We start from the raw sequence: 24,073 nt of genomic DNA on the forward strand, positions 1-24,073 counted from the left end.
CATTTTCTAAATAATAAGTAGTGCCACTCTCTAGGACCACTGTCCAAGCATTAACAAACGGAATGGGACAGTTATGGGCTCACTCAGGTGGACTGACCCATGTGTATGCGCTGCTGAGTTTTGTGCCACTGTTCCAGCTGACCCAAAGAGTGAATGATGGGAGAGAGCTCGACTCAACAGCTAGTTTCTTAACGTCAAATGACAACAAGACCGTGTGTTATATAGTGCCTTTAATGAAGCAAAGTGTCTCAAAGATACTTCATAGCAGGACTAAAAGACAAACTTTGACACCAAGCCACATCAGGTGATATTAGGGCAGGTGGTCAAAAGATTGACCAAAGAGGTAAGTTTAAAGGGGTGCCTGAGAGGAAAACAATGTTTTGAGAGGGAATTCCAGAGTTTAAGCCTTGGCGGCTGAATGGGCAATTTCACTTTTTCCCACATAATGCTCCATTTTATCACTCAATTTATCTATATCCCTTTGTTGCCCCCCCCCCCACCCCACCCCACCCCCCTTCACAACTTCCTTTGCCTATCTTGTCATCTACAAATTTCGCTGCCTTAACTTCAGTTCCTTCATCCAAGTCACTTATTGTATATAAATTGTAAAATTGAGGCCCCAGCACAGATCCTTGTGGCACGCTAGTCATTGCAACCAGAAAAATTAACTATTTATGCCTACTGTTTCCAGTTGTATCATCTTCCCATGCCTATATGTTAGCCCCACACCATGAGCTTTTAGTTTTTGCAGTAACCTTTGATGTGGCACCTTACCAAATGCTTTCTGGAAATCTAAGTACAGTACATTCATTGGATCCCCTTTATCCACATCATGCGTTACTTGTTCAAAGAACAAGTAAATTGGTAACATAATAAATTGGTTATTAACATGATTTCCCTTTCACAAAAGCATGATGACTCTGCCTGATTACCTTGAATTTATTGAAATGCCGTGCAATAATGTCTTTAATAATGGCTTCAAACATTTCCCCTATGATGCTAAGCTAACTGGCCTGTAGCTTCCTGCTTTCTGTCTCCCTCTTTTGAATAAAGGAGTTATATTCGCTATTTTCCAATCGAATGGTACCTAGGGAATTTTGGAAAATTGAAACCAATACATCAACTATTTCACTAGCCACTTCTTTTAAGATCCTAATGAAGTCCATGAGGACCCAGGATTTGTCAGCAGACTGTTCCAACGATTTATTCAGCATGACTTCCCTGGTGATTGTAATTTTTCTGATATCCTCCTTTCTGTGCATTTCCTGATTAACAGCTATTTCTGGGATGCAACAACTTGAGGGTGACTTCTGAAGGGTTTATTACCAATACACACAAGCAATGGTTAGACAGAACTAAAGATGTGACTACACGCTCTGCTCTCTGGCTCCAACTGAGTTTCTCCCTGGCCCTTGTTCCTGATTGACTCAGCTTTCTGCGCTGGCTTTCCATAGGGTCCAGCCCAATCACATGGCCCTCAGGAATCATCCCCTTAAAGGGGTCATACTACCAAACTCCTTCCCCCTAACTTTGAAGTTTACCTATGAACAAAATGGAAGGAACATTATCAAACGTAGGCAAGCACAACTCAACAAGACGAAGGCAACCATCAGGAGAAACTCAACACAAATTCAATCTGTCTGGAGCAAAGTCTCAATTCAGTACTCCGATCTTCAGTGAGTAAGGCATCTGGGCAAGCTGTTGCAAATGTAAATTCATCAATCGGGGTCGAGACCCTCTTCAGAAGTTGCTGTCATCTCATTTTCAGTGAACTCGAGTGCCCTGGTTCCATATACTTATCACGAGGATCCCTGTATCAGCAACTGATGAACTTGAGTGCTCCACAGGAGGTACCTGTTGATCCTCGGTATCAACCCCAACTTATACCGTATAGAGGATAGGGCCTAGGTGGAATTGTTATCGGTATAGATTCGATGGGCTGCATGGCCTCCTGCACTGTGTAGTGATTCTATCTGCATGTTTTTTTCACGATGACTTTGTACTTCGACAATATAGGGAGATCAGTCCAACCCTTTCCACAATTTTTCCAGGCACCCATGTAGGTTCTGCTGCAAAGTTCCTGGCCAGGACTAGATCATCTTCCTTGATTCATGGTTTTGCTTTTGGGAGGCTTGTCTAGACCCTCCCTTCCAAATCCGGAAAAACTAAATCCAACCAGGTCTGCAGGCAATGTCCCATCAGTAATTCAGTTGGCATGACCCCTGTGATTGCATTTGGCATGGCATTGTATGACAGTAAGAAACTTGCTAAATATGAAGGCAATTGTACAGTTTGTTCTACTAACCCATTGGAAGCTGGGTGATAAGATGTTGAGGAAACATGTCGAATAAGGTTTGACTTTCAAATTTCTGAATTTCATTTGCTGTAAATGCTGTGCCATTGTCTGACATTAAGACCTCAGATGCCATGGATGTCAACAGTCTGCCTCAACTTATCAATGGTGACTGTGGTCATTGTGGTCTTCATCATGAATTGGACATCCAACCATTTGGAATGTGCATCAATCAAAATGAGAAACATATGTCCCAAGAAGCAACCTGCAAAATCTGTGTCATCTTGCTCATGGCCTTTCTGGCTGTTCCCATGGGTGCATATTTGTCCATGGTGGCAATGACTGTTGGGTTTCACAATTTGGGCACTAGCTGATGATTCTTTCAATTTCTTTATGAATGTCTGACATTTTCCATAATGATACTAAACCTAACTATGATTACTATTCCCAAAATGGTCCCCCACTGGTACTTCATCCCTTTATTATGCTAATACCACTATTAATTGAGAGCCACCCTTCCAGCTTTTCCTAGCTTCCTATCCTTTCTAAATGTCACATTTTTTAAGATTCAGGTACGAATCTATGTAATCTTGCAGCCATGCTGCTGTAATGGCTATCTGATCGTACTTATTTATTTCAATTACAGCTGTCAGTTCATTTGTTTTGTTTTAAATGCTACAGATCCAGAGCCTTTTAGTTTTGTCCTATTATTTTTGTAACCTTCAGCTTCTTCTGCTGGCTTACTCTTAGACTTGCTCCCTGTCTCTTCCTGTCACAATCTGTTTATTATTTCAGACACTAATACCTTTCCCTCTTGCCTGTTTCTACTGATTTACACCATCTTCTCAAATGGGATCCACTGTCCCCACTATTTAGTTTAAAGCCCTCTCTGCTTCACTAGTTATGCAGCTCACTAGAAGAACACTAGTCCGAGCATGATTCAGGTGCAGACCATCTCACCACTGCAGCCTCCACTTTACCCAGTACTGATGCCAGTGCCCCATGAATTTCTCCCACACCAGACTGAGTCACATATTCATCTCTAGTTTTAATGAAAGTTTGTAAATAGTAACTATCACAGTAATTTACATTTTAAAATCTAATTTAATTGCTTTATCACATTTAAAAGTTTGCCCATTTATGGGGATGGTGGTGTGGAAGAGAAAAATGCCAAATATGGGCAATGAAATACACTACTGACAAAGAGACTTGTAGTAGAAAGCATAGTCTTGTTTTTTTTTTGCAGGTACTGATGGACCTGCTTATACTTCCTTTCCTTTTGCTCTTGTGTTGTGAAGGAAAGTGGGAGGAGAGAGAGAGGGGGGCAGGGAGTAAATATCTCTCTTTTCATCTGGGTCCAGATCAATGTCTCTGCTGAAGGTTCACTGGGAAGAATGAATTATGCCTCACGGTCCCTGAACATGCTGCACCACCTTCGGGGGAGGAGATAGTTGTGTTTCTAAACCTGTTAAATTCAACTGGGTTTGTTATCCTATTGAGTCTATTGCACATGTAATTGGATTTTGTTTCTCTTGTTAAGATGAGGATAATTGCAGGAGATACAAATCTGAACTGCAATCTAGCTAGGAAAAGACAACATAAACTAAGGTTAAAAAAAATGAGCATTTGGCTTGTAAACTTAACTGTTAAAAGAGCAGGTAAGATAGTATGTAGTACAGAATTGTCTAAAGAATTTCTGATGTGAATAAGAGTATGTAAAATTGACCATTTCCCCAAAAGTGGTGCCACTCCCTACATTAGTATTCTATTTTGAATGTACGTCTTTGAAAGGGTTGCAAAGGAGTCTACATGGTGATGCATTTTGCTGAACCAGGGACTTACTCAGTTAATGGTCGAGCGTTGGGGAGAGTTACAGAACAAAGATCTGGGGGTACATGTTCATAGCTCCTTGAAAGTGGAGTCACAGGTGGACAGAGTGGTGAAGCCATTCAGCATGCTTGGTTTCATCAGTCTGAACATTGAATACAGGAGTTTGGACATCTTGTTGAAGTTGTACAAGGCATTGGTAAGGCCACACTTGGAATACTGTGTACAGTTCTGGTCACCCTATCATGGACAGGTTATTATTAAACTAGAAAAAGTGCACAAAAGATTTACTAGGATACTATCAGGACTTGATGGTTTGACTTATAAGAAGAGGCTGGATAGACTGGGACTTTTTTCCCCTGGAGCATAGGAGGTTTAGGGGTGATCTTATGGAGGTCTATAAAATAATGAGGGGCATAGAACAACTAGATAGTCAACATCTTTTCCTAAAGGTACGGGAGTCTAAAACTAGAGGTTTAAGGTGAGAGGGGAGAGATACAAAAGGGTCCAGAGGGGCAATTTTTTCAGAGAGTGGTAAGTGTCTGGAACAGGCTGTCAGAGGCAGTAGCAGAGGTGGGTACAATTTTGTCTCTTTAAAAGCATTTAGACAGTTACGTGGATAAGGTGGGTACAGAGGGATATGGGCCAAATGTGGGCAATTGGGACTAGCTTAGAGGTAAAAACTGGGCGACATGGACAAGTTGGGCCAAAGGGCCTGTTTCCATGCTGTAAATCTCAGTGACTCTATGTACAGAGTGACAAATGGTATTGACAGAGCAGAAGAGGAGAGATGAATAACTGTGTTCATTAAAGTTCTTAACCTCTATTATCTTTCCTCTCCACCACAGCCACCACCCAAGTGGGGGGAGAAAAGCTAGTTCAGGTTAAACTTTTAAAATGGACGTCTGTTTTTTTTCAATCTAGATCTAACACTGTAGAAACTGGTTTAAAGTATAAATTTTGCATCTACATCAGGAATTGCAGTTACCTTATTGAAGCATTCCTAGAAGTTGTTCTGCAAAGTGCATGCAGCATAAGTCAGCTGAGAGGCAGGATTTTGGAATTCTCCAGCCAAGAGTATTCACGCTGTACAAAGCAAAGCTACTTAGGTGTGCTCACTCCACAGTGACTTTGTTTTAAAAATGAACTGGTACAGCCAATATAACACTGCAGTGCTCCCTGGTGCTGTTGGCTTTTATTCTGCAGCTTCAATTGACTGCAGTTGCGAACACTCCCTAATTCACAATTGAAATTAGAACAATTATTTGTGTAAGATACAAGAACGTGATTTAACTAGGGCAACTTTTGCTGTTGAACATTAACCAAGTAACGTGGGGGATCATCATAGTGACATTGCTCAGCTGGTTTTGATGAAAGTGCATCAATATTCCAGCCATAGTCCCATTAATTCTTTGTGCTATAGTGTTGTTGATTGGATAATAGGTGTGTGGAGTGGGAAGAATTGGGGCATCTGTGGTATAAAGTGGTAAATCAAACTGGTGCATAAGGATCCAGGACACTGAAGATGACATAATTACACAGGGAGCAGTGAGAGGAAATTGATACATGCTTGCTGTATTTCAGATGCATCTGAGATGGACGGTCAAGGATATGCATGTTTCTTTACTATGTTGTTCGTCCATCGTCATCGATGAGGACCTCGACACTATTAGTCATTTTGAGGCTGGTTGCTGTGTGTCCGAAGATGAACTTCCCAGTTTGATAGCAACAGGCCAATTCAGGCACGGAATGTCCTGGCACATATTGGACAGACTTGTGTAGACACTGTAGTTGTCGCTCTGGTGGCTCTGGACTTGCGCAGCTCGCGCTTAAGTTGTGCTTCAGCAATACACCTTGCTTCGTGAGCTTGACAGCCTTTGTGGATGAGGCAGTGCCAGGTAGGGCGGTTTTGTGCCAGCGTATCCCAGGTAGTCGTATCAATGTCAAGTGACTTCAGGGAGGCCTCGAGTGTGTCTTTGAAACGTTTCTTCTGCCCTCTGTGCGAGCGTCGTCCAGCAGAGAGTTCCCCAAAAAGGAGCTGCTTGGGTATGCGCTCGTCTAACATACGGATGACATGACCTGCCCACCAGGTCTGCGCGCTCATCAGCAGTGTGCGGACTGATGGTAGACTTGCTCTAGAGAGAACTTCAGTGTCTGGTACTTTGTCTTGCCTTCGGATGCGTAATATTCTGCGAAGACAAGTCATGTGGAAATGATTGAGCTGTCTTGCATGCCTTCGATACACAGTCCATGTTTCACAGGCGTACAGGGAGGGTAGTGAGTACCACGGCGCTGTAGACTTTGTTTTGTTGCTGAGCTGATTCCTCGACGTTCCCATACAGTGGAGCACAGTCTACCGAAAGCAGAACTTGCCTTTGCTATTCTGCAATTAACTTCTGCATCAATAGTCACTGCTTGGGAGAGGGTGCTGCCAAGATAAATGAACTGGTCCACTGCCTGTAGTTTCTGCCCTTTGATTGTGATTATGGGTTCTGTGTACGGTGCATGAGGAGCAGGCTGGTGCATGACTTCAGTCTTTTTAATGTTGGTGGTGAGTCCAAAGTTGTCACAAGCCATGGAAAATTTGTCCATATTGACTTGCATCTCTGGCTGTGAGCCGGCATAGAGGGCGCAGTCATCAGCACAGAGGAAATCTCTCAGAATGGCCTCTTTCACTTTGGAAATAGCTTGAAGCTTCCCATCCACTCTGTACTTGAGGCTGATTCAATCAACACTGTCCTGGAAGGCATCATTCAGCATGGCAGTAAACATCATGCTGAACAGTGTGCGTGCGAGCACACAGCCCTGTTTGACGCCATAGATGACTGGGAATGCCTCAGAGGATTCTCTGCCATCCAGTACTCTGGCCATCATGCCATCATAGAACTGGTGTACCATCTGAATGAATTTGGGGGGCAGCCGCACTTTGACATGATCCTCCACAGGCCATGTCAGCTGACAGTGTCAAAGGCTTTCGCAAGGTCAACAGAGGTTGTGTAGAGCTCGCAGTTCTGCTCCTGACACTTCTGAAGTTGGCAGCAAAAATCATGTCAGTAGTTCCACAACCTTTGCGGAAGCCACGCTGTGACTCTGGAAGCAGATCCAGCTCCAGATGAGTGATTTAGCAGGACTCTTGCGAGGGTTTTTCCTGTGATGGAGAGCAGCGAGATTCCTCAGTGGTTGTCGCGTATTTGTCAATTGCCCTTCCTCTAGTAGAGGTGTACGATGGAAGCATCTTTAAGTTCCTGAGGAATGGATCCTTGCTTCCAAAAGGACTGGAACAACGCAGTGAGCTTCTCGATAAGTGCAGGACCAGCACCTTTATAGATCTCTGCAGGTATGGCATCTGCCCCTGGGGCTTTGCCACTGAATAGCTGGCTGACAGCTTTCGTGACTTTGGTTACTACTGGTGGGTCATCCATGGCGCTGTTGCTATCAAACTGGGGATTCCTATCTATTGCCTTATTATTAATAGATGAAGTTCAGTTGAGGACAGCTTCAAAGTGTTCAGCCCATCTCTGCAGGATCTGAGCCTTCTCTGTAATGAGAGTTGTATCATCTGTACTCAGAAGGGGGGAGCTCTTGAGAGATTGAGGTCTGTAGAGAGAGTTGAGGGCTTCATAGAACCATTTCAAGTTGTTTCTGTCGGTGCATCCCTGTATTTCATCTGCCTTGGCGCTCAGCCAGGCATCCTGCATTTTACGCAGTTTATTCTGGACTGTCCTGCGAGCACTGGTAAACGCATTTTTCTTGGCAGCTGAAGATGGGTCATTCTGACAGGCCTGATGGAGGTGGTGCTTTTCAACAAGTAGAGCCTGTATCTCCTCATCATTCTCATCAAACCAATTGTGCTGCCTGCGGGTAGAGGGCCCAAGCATCTTCAGTGCAGATGTATGGATAGCATCCCTGAAGCGTTCCCAGTCGTCCTCAGCGCTGCCAGCGAGGTGTAGGTCAGCAAGCTTGATTTCGAAGTCTTCAGCCAGTGCTGAAGCTATGGTGGTGTTCTTTAGCTTGGCTGCATTGATTCTTTTCATAACCTTGCTTCCTTGTGGTCACCTCTTGGGTCTGATGCTGAGCCTCATTTTGGAGACAATGAGCCTGTGATCTGTCCAGCAGTCAGCACCACATGTGGCCTTGGTTACTCTGACATACTGCCTGTCTTTTCTCCTGACAATGACATAGTCGATAAGATGCCAATGCTTAGACTGGGGGTGCATCCAGGAGGTCTTGTTACGGGTAGGCAGACGGAAGGTTGTGTTGGTGATGAGGAGGTCGTGCGCTGCACAGGTCTTCATTAAGAGTAGGCTGTTACTGTTACACTTGCCCGCTCCGTGTCTCCCAACGACTCCCTGCCAGATTGCAGAGTCACACCCTACTCTTGCATTGAAATCGCCAAGCAAGATCAGCTTGTCGATACTGCTCACTGCTGATAATAGGGGTCTAATTCTTCGTAGAACTTGTCTTCCATCTCGTCTGGGTTGTTCATTGTGGGGGCACAGGTGCTGATCAGGGTGGCTTGACTTCTGTTCTGTAGCGGAAGCTGTAATGTCATAAGCCGGTCATTCACACCCTTGGGTAGACTATCGAGTTTCGCTCAGGGCTGCAATGTCATTGAAATCATAGAAATCCTACAGTATAGAAAGAGGCCATTTGGCCCATCGAGTCTGCACTGACCACAATCCCACCCAGGCCCTACTCCCATATCCCTACATATATTACCCACTAGTCCCTCTAACCTACACATCTCAGGACACTAAGGGACAATTTTTAGCATGGCCAATCAACCTAACCTGCACAACTTTGGACTGTGGGAGGAAAGCGGAGCACCCGAAGGAAACCCACACAGACATGAGGAAAATGTGCAAACTCCACACAGACAGTGACCCGAGCCGGGAATCGAACCCAAGTCCCTGGAGCTGTGAAGCAGCAGTGCTAACCACTGTGCTACCATACCGCCCATGTCAATGTTGCATCTTGCAAGCTCTCTGGCAACTAAGGCTGTTCTTCTCTCTGGTCTGTCTGCTGTAGGGTTGTCCAAAAGCGTGCGCACATTCCAAGTGCCAATGGTGAGTGGTGTCACCTTGTGTTTTATTTTGTTTGTTCGACCGCAAGATGGGATCCCCGCCAGCCGCAGTAAACTGGTCAAGGTGTAGTGAAGCGGGCAATGTTTAGAGCACCTTTTCTAGCCCCTTCCTCATTCTACGGAGGTGAGCAGTGCGTTCCTGAAGAGGACTGCTCAGTCGCCCAGGTAGACGCCGAGTTCCACTGCTGCTTTGGTCAGCGGAAAACAACCATTAGACCTGAGTCACCTGCGTGCAGGTCCGTGACTACAGCTCCCAGTGTAACCACACCTGCATCTTCATTGCTCGCCCATCGCCACAGGACTTCAAGGGTTGAACAGGACACTGATGATGATGGTGTCGAAACTAGCGCTTGATTTGGATTAAAGTGAGGGAGAGTTGCGCAGCATCAGCCTCACTCTCTTCCCAGTTCCCATCTCGATCCAGTGGCAAGACAAGAGCCAAGACGGCTGGAGGTGGGACTAGGTGCAGTGGATGACCAGGATGTCTTCTGTGTCTTGTCCTGCTCTTCACATTCCATGATACTTACAGAGACCGCCTTCTTGACCACTGGATCTTCCGTTGGTCTCGTCCGCTCAATCCGCCGGATTCTGTCTTCACATGCTGGGATAGACATCTCCCTATCTCACCAAGGGTTGAGACTTGTCGGCTACCCTCACCTGGTTTAGCCGGCTTGTCGAGGCCATTGCCCGGGGTGAGGCCGCTGTCGCATGCAAACAGCTATGGGGAGCCACAGGTGAGAGCTGAGTGCCAGGTGGGGACAAAGGATGGACAAACCGCCCTCAAAGGACGCGACATGTTCCCCCACCAAAGGTACTACCTCTCCCTGACACCCCATACATGCCTATGTTTCTTTACTAATATAGGTGTTTGAGAGCAGTTTACCGGCCACACCAATTGAATCTGTATTTGAAGGTAGGGTAAGAAGTTTGGTGGTGGAAGCGCTAATCACTGAAAGCAGCTTGACTGCTTGTAACAGAGATTAGTATTTCTTTGGAACTATATTGAGTATGGTACACTGACTACAGCGAAGGAAATTAATGCCACTTTTCTTTCATAATGTTTGTGTCTGAAATGTTTTTCCACTTCACTCTTCACTTTTGTATGAGCTGCTGCTTTCAGTGACTAAAGTTAATTTCAGTTTGTTAAAAACTGAAGGATAGTGATAATGTTGGATAAGCTATACAAACAGGAACTGCTTCTGTGGGGAAAAGAGTTAACAAGTCAACTCAAGAATTACATTTAGTGATCAGTATCTGTTGCAAAATTGTTTTAGCCCTCCACCATGCTGGACCACATCTCATGTTATTGGGCCTCTATTAAAATCATCCACTACCCTAGAATCATACTGGCTAATCCCCAGCTGCTGCTTCTCCGCAGACACCCATCACCTTATCCCCTTCATCCCTCCTCTCTAACAGTGCACGGAATTCATTGACAAGTTCACCACTTAGATTGATGTGGAGATGCCGGCGTTGGACTAGGGTGGGCACAGGGAGAAATCTCACGATGCCAAGCTGAAGTCCAACGGGTTTATTTGGCATCACGAGCTTTCGGAGTGCTGCTCCATCATCAGGTGAGCTCACTCACCAGATGAAGGAGCAGTGCTCCGAAAGCTTGTGATACCAAATAAACTTATTGGACTTTAGCTTGGTGTTGTGAGACTTCTTACTTAGATTGAGACCATCTGCTCAGCTGCCTCTGTTAAGTCCCTTTCCAACTGACCTAAATCTCACCCCTGCCCTAGTTCCAAACCTGCAATTTTCTTGTCTTCTCTCGTAACCTCTCCAAGCCTAATTTGTCGATAAGACCTTCTCCACTAATAATATTGCCACTAAACCGCTGACCATCCACCTTGCCTTTCTGGCTTTCACGCTCACTGACATTATAAATGATTTCACCTTTTCAGGTAATGTTTCCTGCCTTTCAAAATGCTTATCATCACCGCCAGAAAAAAAAACCTACCCTTGACTACTCTGTCCTTGTAACATTCCGTTCCATTCTATCTTCAAGCTCCCTATCCTCTGAAGTCCTTGAAAGCAGCAACCCAAACTTTGCAAGCACTGTCCCTTTGCCACTGCCCAGAAAGATTTAATGGACTCTGTGACATTGATTTCCACTATTTGGCTGTCGATTTCATTCTGGTGCCATTTTTGGGAGAGACTAGGGTCCAGGAACAGTGAAGTCATCAATCCGGCTCAGCAGCCAATCTCAAGAATTCTTGGAGCAAACTGTGAAAACAGAAACTTTGATCATTCACTTTTTAATCATTATTTTTCTTTCTGTAAAATAATTCAGCCACGTACACATGGGTTAGAGTTCAAACTGAAATATCAAAAACTTCAAATAAGATAAATTAGTACTTCAAAAATTATATTAAATTTTTGTCATGGAATGTAAGAATGACACTCCAGACTTCTAGACTGCATTTTTCAGGACCAGGAAGGTGATCAATTAGTAAATATGGCTTAGTATGCCAATTAAGAATACCTCATTAAACAAATTTAAATTTTTAAATGGCTTTTACAGTGGAAGTAGTACGTTAAGTTGAAGTTCTTATTAAATCATTGATTATGTGCAGACTGATTCTGCGGAAACTGCAGTAGTGCATCTTAAAGAGGAGCAAGCTATTACCAACAGCAACCTTTGGGATATTCACATTTAACTGCGCGTGTGTGGACACTGTGGGTTGCTATCAGCTTTGCACAGAGATGACAGCCAATCTTGACAGTTTTGCAGTCACCACAACCACAAATTCTGGACCAATTTTGCCTCCCAAATCCATGCCCATCTTTTGCACATCCTCTGATTTGAATTTCTGCAAGTGCATTTTTGCATTTCCTACAAGCGCTGAGATGGCCCCAATCTAGTCCCAAAACGTATCCTCTGTGACTAGATGTGTTATCCTGTCTTGTTCTCCTTGATCTCTCTGAAGACGTTTGATTTGTACTCTACTGACCCAGTAGCCATATTATACATTCAACCTACTTTTTGATGTGTCAAGTATTGAATGTACCTTTGCTCTCCGATTCTGTTCTGTTTCACTATTACCTATTTAAGTTATCTGAAAGATGCAATGGGTGCATGGTCCCATTTATGCAAACACTTCCATAAATATCACAGCCTTGTATTTTTAATTCTTGGATCGTACATTACTAAGCACAATGATTTAACAGTCAGTTTAATTTGTACAGATGTAGCTCTTCACATTGAGTTACTTTGTGAACAAATTATTTACCATCGGTTTTTTTTCTATACATACCATTTGTTCTAACAAACTGCTTGTTAACCTGTAAAAAAAAAATCAGTATTGTTGCAGGGGGCACTTTCTATCCATGTGATATCCATATCGGAATTGTAGTGGCTTGCAAAAACTGTACTAGGGTCATGCACTGTAACGGATGGAAAAACTGAAAATGGTAGAAATCTGAAAGAAAACATGTACAGAAATGAAGGGATTTTGCATGGAATATTAACCTCACATAGTGTTTGATATTTCCAGCATTTTGTTTTGAATTTCATGTATCCAATTCAATGCAGCATCATAGATTTGATACCTAACACCTTGAATAACCTAATGCTTATCAGACAATTTGTGTCTCTTTCTAGTCTCCTCTCCCACTGTTGGCAAGCCTTACAAATGTAATTACTGTGGTCGGAGTTACAAGCAGCAGAGTTCACTGGAGGAGCACAAGGAGCGCTGTCACAACTACCTACAGAGTCTGAATACTGAGCCTCCACAGCCGTCTACTCAGCAAGGTCTGTAACCACCAGTGTCATAGTTGGTCTAGGGCAGCAAGCACTATAGCAGTGCCACAATTACTTCAGGATGGTGAAACAGATAGTGAGAGTATAACTAGCAGTGGCTTTTCCTAATGATAATAATAGTGTTGCATAGTTATCTGATTAGCTGCGCATTACTCAGACACACTGCTGTGTATTTGATGTTTGCAAAAGTGTGTTTTGTTATTCAGGTATCGTTCACACCCCCCAGGAACTTGTCCAATCTAGAATTTAGTTTTACAAGATTGGTTCTGGGAAATCAAGTTCAAGTTAAATGGCATCATCAGCATTACCTCTCGTGACAAGCCTTCTGTATATAAAACTCTGTATCAAGGCTCAGGATCTGCCCAATAATCCAATTAACAAATGCCATGTTAAACTTTGATCACCTTCAGTGGAAAACCCACCCACAATTTGCTGGAAATGTAATTGGAATATGTTAGCAAAGGAGTAAATCAGCAGCGCAGTCAACGTCTGATGCACGGCTGAGGGTATCAGGTCCTAATGCTGAACAAGACTATGTTTTAACAGGGACTTGATTCTGCGCAAGGGCTCAAATCCAATAATGAGAGGATGGGTCACAATATGTCTGGATTGGATTTAATTTGATGAATTTATATTGCAACCATAATATAAATCTATATTAAGTAGGCACTCAAATGTATTGGGGTATTTCAGGAGCTGCATATGATCCCTAACCATATTTTATTTCTGGTTGTAATTTATGTTTGGTATGCAAGCTCAATAATTATTAATTATATGTTATATATTTAATTATATATAATAATTATATATTAATAAAATATAAGTCTGAGCGAAATTGGGACATGCCTAGCTGTAAAAGCACTTATTTTACTTAGATTTAAAGAAAGTTCTAAGAAGTCCTATCCTCAGGCAACATGCTGAACGATTGCTTTTACTGATTCTGAACCCTCCAGTTCTGCTGTATGTAATGATCTAAGTGGCTGTTGGAATCACAATAGCATTAATTCAGCAGACTTAATGTCGCTGTTGATTTTAATCTGGACAGAGTGGAGGGAGTGTGGTGTAATTAGCTTTTCAACTTTTTTTTAAGCAAGGGTCTTTACAATAGCATACAAGTCCCAGAAAAATTATGCTATGGGCTATTTAATGCCATGAGTCACTTGTGGCATAATTTCCTTGAATTTGTGAACCATCGTAATGGCACCAATTTTTAACAAATCTGGCAATACTTAGCCAAACGGGGAAAAAAAGGTCAGCATGAGTTATGTTAAGTCTTGCTTTATCATTCAGGAGAGCAATTCCTTTATATAGTGCTAATCTTTGGCTGCATGAGGGGGATTGTGTATACGAGACTTTTCACCCAACCTCATTCCAGTTACCAGACAGATGATGGAAAAAAAAATAGATTTGTCAGCAAAGATTGAGTGTACTCGAATCATTGATAAATAATCATTATTGAAAAAACATTGATAAATATCATTGATAGTCATCGATTTTAAAAAATCGTCATTGATTTTAAAAAATTGTTGACGCTGATTGTTATTCTCATTGTCCTAAATCAGGTACAAAGCACTTATTGGGACTAATGAGAATAACAGTCAGCCTCTTAATTATTGACTGGCCCAGGCAAATTCAGTAAGAAGTCTCACAACACCAGGTTAAAGTCCAACAGATATTATTTGGTAGCACAAGCCACAAGCTTTCAGAGCGCTGCTCCTTCATCAGGTGAGTGGGAGTTCTATTCACAAACAGGGCATATAAAGACACAAACTCAATTTACAAAATAATGGTTGAAATGTGAGTCTTTACAGGTAATCAAGTCTTAAAGGTACAGACAATGTGAGTGGAGAGAGGGTTAAGCAAAGTTTAAAGATGTGTATTGTCTCCAACCAGGACAGTTAGAGATTTTGCAAGCCCAGGCAAGATGAAGACGAGCATCTCGCCAAGGCCATCCCCACACCCCCACTACTTGCCTTCAAACAACCGCACAACCATTGTCCACAGCAAACTACCCAGCCTTCAGGAGAACAGTGACCACGACACCATACACCCTGCCACAGCAACCTCTACAAGACATGCTGGATCATCGACACGGATGCCATCATCTCACGTGAGAATACCATCCACCACGTACATACTCTTGCAACTCGGCCAACATTGTCGAGAGGATACGCTGCAGGAAAGGATGTCCTGAGGCATGGTACATTGGGGAGATGCTACGACAACAAGTGAATGAACACCGCTCAACAATCACCAGGCAAGAATGTTCTCTTCCTGTTGGGGAACACTTCAGCGGTCACAGGCATTCGGCCTCGGATCTTCGGGTAAACGTTCTCCAAGGCGGCCTTCATGACACATGACAGGGCAGAGTTGCTGAGCAGAAACTGATAGCCAAGTTCTGCACATATGAGGATGGCCTCAACTGGGATCTTGGATTCATGTCACACTATCTGTAACCCCCACGACTTGCCTGGGCTTGCAAAATCTCTCTAACTGTCCTGTCTGGAGACAATACATATCTCTTTAACCTGTGCTTAACCCTCTCTCCACTCACATTGTCTGTACCTTTGACTTGATTTCCTGTAAAGACTCGCATTCCAACCATTATTTTGTAAATTGAGTTTGTGTCTTTATATGCCCCGTTTGTGAACAGAACTCCCACTCACCTGATGAAGAAGCAGCTCTCTGAAAGCTAGTGGCTTGTGCTACCAAATAAAACTGTTGGATTTTAACCTGGTGTTGTGAGACGACTTACTGTGTTTACCCCAGTCCGATGCTGGCATCTCCACATCCAGGCAAATTCAACAGCCTTGAATTAATAATATGGAAAATGTCTCTCTAACTGTCCTGAATCAGGTACAAAATACTTATTGGGACTGGTTAGGGAGACATTTTCCATTTTATTAATTCAAGGCTGTTGAATTTGCCTGGGCCAGTCAATATAATTTTAAGCATTGGATCATATTGTGAATCAGGGAGAAAAACTTTAAACAATTTGAATATCCACTTGCAAGAGAAAATACATCATTCTTGTTGCAAGATTTTGCTCCTATTACTTTATTGTGGCCTTTACTCCATTTTTGGATTTTGGGAAACAACCAAATCCTAAGAAGTTAAATTTGATTATAGTACCATATTTAAACAACTGACTGATGCATTTAAATTGCCAGAAGGTAGTCCAGCAGATAATCAATATCTTTGGCAGTTTGTGGGCATACACCAGAAAACGAATGTGAGAGCTGCAGGATCCTTGCAAGAACTCAACTAGTTCATCTACGTCCTTTGGAGCTAGCAAACTTGTGTTTCAAACTATCTAGTTGACTAAATGCCCTTGGAGCAAATGCTGCTTTACTAGGGATGCGTGTATCATTTAATAAAAAGGAAATTAGTTCATGAAAGTTCTTTACTCGGAGTTGTTGACACATAGAATATTTTACAAGAGGGAGTGTTTGAGGCACATATCTTATATCCTTTAAGGAGAAAAATGATAAATTTTCAAGCAGAGGAAGATATAGACCTATGTTACGGTATAAAACCAGCACAGAAACAATATGGTGAACAGTCTTTTCTGTTGTAAATTTCTATGTGCAGCTAGTTTTACCCTCACTATCACTTGAGAGATTCATGCTTCTGATTGTCTGGATTGCTTTGAGCGGGTCTCAAGTATAGATGAGCACATGTAGCCTCATCTGTCAAAGTTGGGTCTAGTTTTTTTTATCACTTTCTGGAAGTTGCATCCAGATAACCTTCCTCTTTTTCCTAACTGGAATGTTAAAGTGGTCCTTCATGATCTGGTGGACCCACCACAAATCTATTTTAAGCTTCATACCTGTAAATTAGTGTTACTTCCAAAGCTTTTCATTGGCAGTGTTAGTAGGCTAGCTATTTGGTCTGCTCTTTGCATATTTATCAGATGATACTTTTCAGATTTAGTCTACATCTAGCTATTTCTTGGATCTGTTTTGATAGCAGTACTGGGCAGCACAGTGGTTAGCACTGCTGCTTCACAGTTCCAGGGTCCTGGGTTCGATTCCCAACTCGGGTCACTGTCTGTGTGGAGTTTGCATATTTTCCTCGTGTCTGCGTAGGTTTCCTCCAGGTACTCTGGTTTCCTCCCACAGTCCAAAGATGTGCAGGTTAGGTTGATTGGCCATGCTAAGAAATTGCCCCTTAGTGTCCTGAGATGCGTAGGTTAGCAGGATTAGTGGGTATAATATGTAGGGATATGGGGGTAGGGCCTGGGTGGGATTGTGTTTGGTGCAGACTCGATGGGCTGAAGGGCCTCTTTCTGCACTGTAGTGTTCTTTGATTCTGTGAACTTGCAGCATTGCAGCTAGGGCCTTTCCCGATCTTAAGTTGGTGGTGCTTTAATGTGAATCTTGTGGTTTGTGCCTAAATTAAATAAAATGAACTTTGTAGGATCTTCAGCATTCCTTGTGCACCACCATCTCCACAATTTTTTTGTTTTTATGGTTGGGGATATTTTGGGGATTTTTTTTGCTTAGGTTACTACAGGTCAAAAGAACAGAATTATTGCACAGGTTCTGGACATTTTGTACAGTGTGGGAGCAAGATGTCACATGAGGGGTACTCTCAATTATGTCATAATCCAAGGAAGTGTGATTGCCAGGACCAATCCAGATTGGACAAAGTTCCTTTGGTGTGTGAGAGATGCTATCATGCGCAGAATGATGAAGACTGTTTAAGGTAGGTCATTTTTCTTTGCCTATGACTCACTCCAATATGAGGCATTACCGATTTCCAGGCATTTCCCATGGGAGCACAAGTATTAATGTCATACTGGGCCATTTGTACATCAAGACTTGAGAGCATGTTAGCTTGTCCATTCACTCTCTTAATGAGGGAATGGGGCATTGCTTGTATTGCTAGCAAGAGACAATAAATAGTGAAGTGTGATGCTGCATAAGTAATTGTTCAGATGAACTATAAAAGGTTATGCTCTGTGTGGTTGAATACACCAAACAAGACTTTGCCTAAGCCTAGAAATTACTGTTTGCGATTTTATCTGGGGGTCCTGTAATGTTGTGGTTATGGCTTTGATTAGTAACCCGGAGGTGATGAGTTCACATTCCACCATAGCATTTTGAGAATGAATTCAGTAAATTGTGAGCTGCCATCAGGAAAAGAAATGATCAGATTGTTGTAAAAGCAACTGATCCACTGATGTCAGGAAGGGGCCTGCCACCCCTATCCAGTCTTATTTACACATAACTCCAGTCTCCAAGAACAGATCCTTGATGTGTTGAGGGCTACTATGACTAAATGATAAATGCTACCTTGCCAGCGTTGCCAACATCCTAAGAACATTTTTTGAGGTAAATGAGTTAATCATGATATTCCTTTATATGCTGTTTTAACAGAGTTATTAACCATTTCACTTTGTCTTGTATGCTCATGTCACAAACAGTAATTTTAGGGCTGTGGTACTTCCACAAATGCAAGCTCACAACTATTTATGCAGTAGATTTAGTATCTTATTTCCAATACTCAAAAATGCAGTGGCTTAATTTTTGTGTTAATACTAGTGAACTCTTGCAATAATGTAATGTTTGGGAATCTGCGAAATAGCATAGTCTAGTGAATGAGTAGAGTTTCACTTTGCGATAGCTCACACTGGTTTTCTTGTATATCTTTCTTTGCGGAGTTTATATCTACTGAGCCTTACTCAATTTCTGCATATAAAACGTACATTTTGAGATTGCTGTACTCTGAGATTGGTTTAATTGCAATGCTATATTGCTGGTTTTCATGGAATCAAGTCACCACTTGTTTGCTGTTTACCAGCTCTAAAAATGCAGACCTTTCAGAGTAGCTCTGTTAAAGCTTTCTTAACTCCAAGTAGAAGTCAAATAGTTAGGTTCGTATCCCTGCTGCCTGGTGGCACTTTACAGCTGATCATTAAACTTAGGACACATACCATGTTGTTTTAACTTTCGTTTTATGCAAGCCTAAAGGAAGCCACAAAATCAAACAAAAATGATAGCGCCAACTGACTCAACTATAATATGGTATTTGCACCTAATGGTACAGCTTAAATCATTCAGCTTTTTACCCTCATTTAGGACATGGAAATATCCATCATGGTTCCCGCTTCTGATTACTATTCAGTAACTTTGCAAACCTCTGTGTGGTTAAAGGCAGTAACATGCCCCCATGATAGTCAATCTAGGCTTACACATAAAAAGTAGTCACTTGGATGACGTATGGAGTGCTGCCTTTATCAATATACATAAGTTACGTGGTGGGATTTTGTCTTTGAAATATGAATAAAATATGTAGAGAAGGAGCAAGTTCCCCCAGTGCCTACATGTGGTGGCCACCGTATCGGGGCATGAGATGGTGCCTTCAGGAGAGAATTAATTGGAGGGGTGGGTTGGGTGGTGCGCGGGTTGAGAAGGGGAGAGATAATGATATTTGGAATCAACTTGCAGCACCAGAATAGAGAGCACACTTGATATTACAGCAATCACACAGAACGATATCTGCTGTTGAATGGATCCAGTGGCTCTGTTTTGTCTTATTTTACAGTATAACCATGTTAAGGTGGCATGGTGGTGCAGTGGCTAACACTGCTGTCTCATGGCTCCGGGGACCTGGGTTTGATTCTGGTCTTGGGTGCTGGTCTGTGTGGAGTTTGCATGTTCTTCCTGGGTGCTCCGGTTTCCTCCTATAGTCCAAAGATGTGCAGGTTAGGTGGATTGGTCACAGTAAATTGCCGCCTGGATGTTTGCATGTATGTGTGTGTACGCATCCTGCAATGGATTGGCATCCCAACCTGGGTGTACCCTTCCTCGTGTCTGTCAAGATGGACAGTCCCCACATCCCTGAATTGGAGTAAACAGTAAAGTGAAATGAAGTATAACTGTGTTGAAGACTTTGGATCAGGTCTTCCATTACTAATATATTTAATATTTTAACTGGTTTCCTTATGCAGTACCAAATTAATAGTCAAATACTGAAAATAAGAGATCTGTTTGCTACCTGAACGCAAGTCTTCTGGTTCGCAGTGTATTTCAAATCCAGTATATCCCCTCCCAATTTTCCTGCTTTTCCCCAACCTATTTCTGAAAGAATTGACTCCTTGCTAGAGTATGCTTCTATGGGTGCTGGCTAGCATTGAATGCTTTGCTAGTTGGCCATTCTTTATGTGAATCAATGCAGGAGTTGTGATTTGAAGCAGAAACCCTGGCTGTCCTCTTCTCTGTCTCTCGCACCACCCACCAGCCCCCCCGCCCCCCCCAATGCCCCCTTGTCACCCCAAACCAGAAATCAAACTTGGGACCTGACTTAACCAATCTGCTGGGAGAATTAAACTTTGGATTTCTTTTGGAACGAATTACACTGCACTACAACTGCAAAATGATCATGACCAATTCAAATTTGTAGCGAGTGTCTTATTCACAGCTTTGGAGGAAACTGGAAAGGCCTGGGCAGGGTCGGGGGGGGTCAGTGATAAAGTAGCATTCATGGTGTATCAGTAGGAATTGGATATTCCAATCTTTTCATATTCTTCCTCTCCATTTTGAAACTTGGTGGCAATTTAATGTCCTGAAGAGTGACTGTAAAATAACTTGGTGCAAACAGAGGCTTCTCCTTATTTGTTCAACCTCCATAACTTTTTAAAAAATATCTAGTTAAAGACATGGCGCTACTCAAACACGATAAATCGATGACCTTAACTGCACTGAGAATGCATGCTACATGGAGTGAATGCTGTGAGTGCATTCAGTGTAGTTTAGGGTTCAATCTGCATATCTCATATCCTGCACCATGCTCAAAAGAAAACTAAAATGAATTCTGCTTGTGTGACACCTTCTGGAAAATTACATTTGAGAGCTGGCAAAACTATAGAAGTGTAGGCAGTTTGGTCTCTAACTGTGGCGCAAATGCGCAAAATGCCTCGTAAAATGTATTGGAGCTCTGTTTTTGTTGCCAAAGTGAATTGGTTAACAAGCATTTAAACTTTTGTGCAGTATAAAATGATCGCTAAAGCTGGTTCAAAGCAACTCCCACTGTTGTTCCCAATGCTGCCTGTACAATATGCATCAGTTGATCACCAGATTTTAGGGTGCTTTCTCTCATCAGCAGGGGAGGAGAATCGTGACATGGATGTGATGCCTGACCATATCCTTCAACCAGCCCCTGACAGGCCTTCTTTTATAGATAGGCTTGCTAACACCATTGCAAAACGAAAAAGATCTACTCCGCAGAAATTTGTGGGTAAGAGTTTCTGTGTTTCTTTTTAATGCCCCAGAAAGACAGTGGAGGGTTAGGTTGTTGTACAGCTATGTTTTTCTATGTCTTTGTCCTTACACATACTTGTCCCCATGACAACTTAAATGTTTTCCTCTATTTTGAAATTAAAGGAAGATCCTAATCCTACAAGGAGCAAATTGGATGATGTAGTTGGTGGTGGAATTAGTGCTTTTTCTATAAATCCACTGTGGTGATCTGGCTGCATATTGTATTGATTTTGTTTTCTGCAGAATTATGGCACCTGAGTGTGCTGCATAATTTTCAAAAAAATTGCAAATTTTGACAAAGGAATAAAAATTTCATTTTGTCATGGAATTTTCTTCTTGTTTGTATATTGGGCTCCATTTTCTTTTTATGCATTGTTCTTTTAATTTCAGATTGAGAGAACCTTAAGTTGATTGCTGACTCTATCTAAATTTGGCAAATCCATATTTCACTGATCAAAAATTGTAAGCTCGTGATTTCAGAAATGCTTTTCCTGCTGTCTACCTTGTGATGATGGAACAAACAATCCAAGAGTTTGACAATCCTTAATCCTGAACTTTGACTAGGTCAATATAATGCCAAGAGGATGTTGTCTTGAAGGCCATACATGTTTCTGAATGAATATTGCAACATCTTTTGAAGTGTACAACTGATATTGTAATAAAATTGATAAATGACAATTTCAATTGTTACAATTCCTGAAACAAGAATGATTAACTTTGATACTGATTTTATTTACAGTATATTGTTCTAACAGAATTGGGGAGTAAAGGTGGGGAGGCGGTTGAGTGGATAATTGTAAACTAATTTACCTTTTAATTTTTCTTTATTACTGATTTATTTTCTCTTTGTTCTGATTTTAAATCCTAATCCTTTCTTTCCAGGTGATAAACACATACGCCTCAACCTAACTGATGTTCACTTTGAGGTGAACTCCAATTTTGAGAAGGATGTAGAGATGATGGCTCCTCACCCCATGGACCAGAATTTGGGCAGTGCACTGTCCTATCTAGGAACAGAAGCAATGAGGCCTCCAAGGCTCCCTATGACCAGTTGTACACCGGAGATCACACCAGTGATCAGTGCTGTCTACTCCCATGTACATCCCATCCACAGCCGAGCTGAGGCACAGGGAAGTCGAGAGGCAGCAGAAGGCCATGAAGACATGCCAGAACATCTGAATTCTAGAGCAAAAAACCAACTGGTAGAGCTTGGAGTGTCTCCAAGCAATGGCTGCCATGATTCCACAGATACAGAAAGCAGCCATGAAGACAGGAATGCCCAAACTTTCCCTAGTAACTATGCCACAAGGCAAAGCCCGGCCTATTCCAAAGAGGACCCAAAGGCACAGGAGCCCCCATCATCTGCCAAAGCAGCTCAAAGCTCAGCCAAAGAGGTCCTAAGAGTCTTAAATGAAGATGGAGAACAAGTTAAGGCCTATAAGTGTAACCACTGCCGGGTTCTCTTTCTTGACCACGTAATGTTTACCATTCACATGGGTTGCCATGGATTCAGAGACCCTTTTGAGTGCAACATCTGCGGCCACCACAGCCAGGATCGGTACGAATTCTCCTCTCACATTGTCCGGGGAGAGCACAAAGTGAGTTAGAGAGGGCCACATGGACTTCACTTTTCTACTCCCCTTGCGCTGGCTTCATTTAAAAGAAGGAGGTGGTCTTACTAGGGTTGGACAAGATAATTGTTTTCAAGGATTAATCTACAGAAAAAACTGGGGTTAAATTTGGCTCTGTTTTCCCATTAGAACTATATGTTCCCCATCAAGATTTTTTGTTGCATCTTTTGACCCATTTCATTGAACTTTAGTGCAGAAAAGCAGTCCAATCTCTCGGAGCCCAATTTTACGGTTGATGCCAGTTAATGAAAATTCAGATTATGGTACATTTTATTTCAAGCACTGATTTATTTATGTATAAAAGGCAGTATAGGGGTGTTTTGCTTAATAGAGATAAATTGAAAATTAGATTTTTATTCTTACCAAAGCGTCTAGTTATGGGCTCAAACTTTTTAACCTTCTAGACAGCAGGGAGGTCAATTGTTCTTAAATCCTGAAGACCATGTGTAACTTTGAAGGGAGTAATTTGGTAACTCTTACTGACCTTTTTAGCATCATATAAACTCTTAGATAAATAAAAGTAATTTATCCAAATGACCTGAATCAAAGAGAAGCACCTATGTTTTCATATTAGTGACGTTTGTCTTTGGAGTATAAGATTTCACAATTGTCCATTTTTAATATTAATGAGCTGAAGACTTAAACTATTTGAGTTAAACATCTTGGCAATTTTGACATTTATGACAAAAGATATGACTTGTTCACTCTTTTTGTTTCTAAGTCCCAGTTCAAAACCTGTGGATTAATCCCAGAGCATTGTAACTTGTCTGTTACACAGTTTAAGGTATCCAACCAGATTCTCTAGTACTATGGGAGTGGGATAGGGGAGGGGGTAGAGGGGTTGGAGAGAGGGGAGGCAGAAGGGGGGGTTGGCAGGGGAGGGATTTATTGTTGCGATTAACCTTTTTAGAAGAATAAAAGTTTTTAACTACTATTTGAAGACACCCAATAATGTAGTAGTGAATGTGCCTCTTTTGTCATTGTAGTTATAAATTCAAACCCTATCAATAGTTCATGTTCACTTGCCTCCTATACATGTGGTGAGCTTTGTCAAATTCCTGTTGAATCAATGCACCATCTTACCCTGTGCGAAGTGACCAGCCTGTCTGCTGAGCCACAGAGTACCCTGGCAATATACAGGGCCATTTAAGCCATGGGGGATGTGTGAAATTCGATGAGCTGTTGTTGTGAAATCAGACAATTTATGTA

The 24,073-nt window shown here is 42.2% G+C and overlaps 1 protein-coding gene across 2 annotated transcripts in view; it reads left to right on the forward strand.

Annotated features, from left to right (window-relative positions):
- The window catches only part of ikzf4 (IKAROS family zinc finger 4), a 209,904-nt gene extending 186,234 nt beyond the window's left edge, over window positions 1-23,670 (forward strand). For both annotated transcript variants that reach the window (XM_080218119.1, XM_080218120.1), the window contains 3 exons: window positions 12,811-12,960; window positions 21,076-21,210; window positions 22,116-23,670. In XM_080218119.1, coding sequence (XP_080074245.1) covers window positions 12,811-12,960; window positions 21,076-21,210; window positions 22,116-22,840 — 1,010 coding nt within the window. In that variant the 3' untranslated portion in view covers window positions 22,841-23,670. The remainder of the gene's footprint in view (window positions 1-12,810; window positions 12,961-21,075; window positions 21,211-22,115) is intronic.
- Window positions 23,671-24,073: the final 403 nt, after the last annotated feature.

This window comes from Carcharhinus amblyrhynchos, chromosome X (genome assembly GCF_965287045.1).
Source record: "Carcharhinus amblyrhynchos chromosome X, sCarAmb.v2.hapA, whole genome shotgun sequence".
In the NCBI taxonomy this organism is placed as follows: Eukaryota; Metazoa; Chordata; class Chondrichthyes; order Carcharhiniformes; family Carcharhinidae; genus Carcharhinus; species Carcharhinus amblyrhynchos.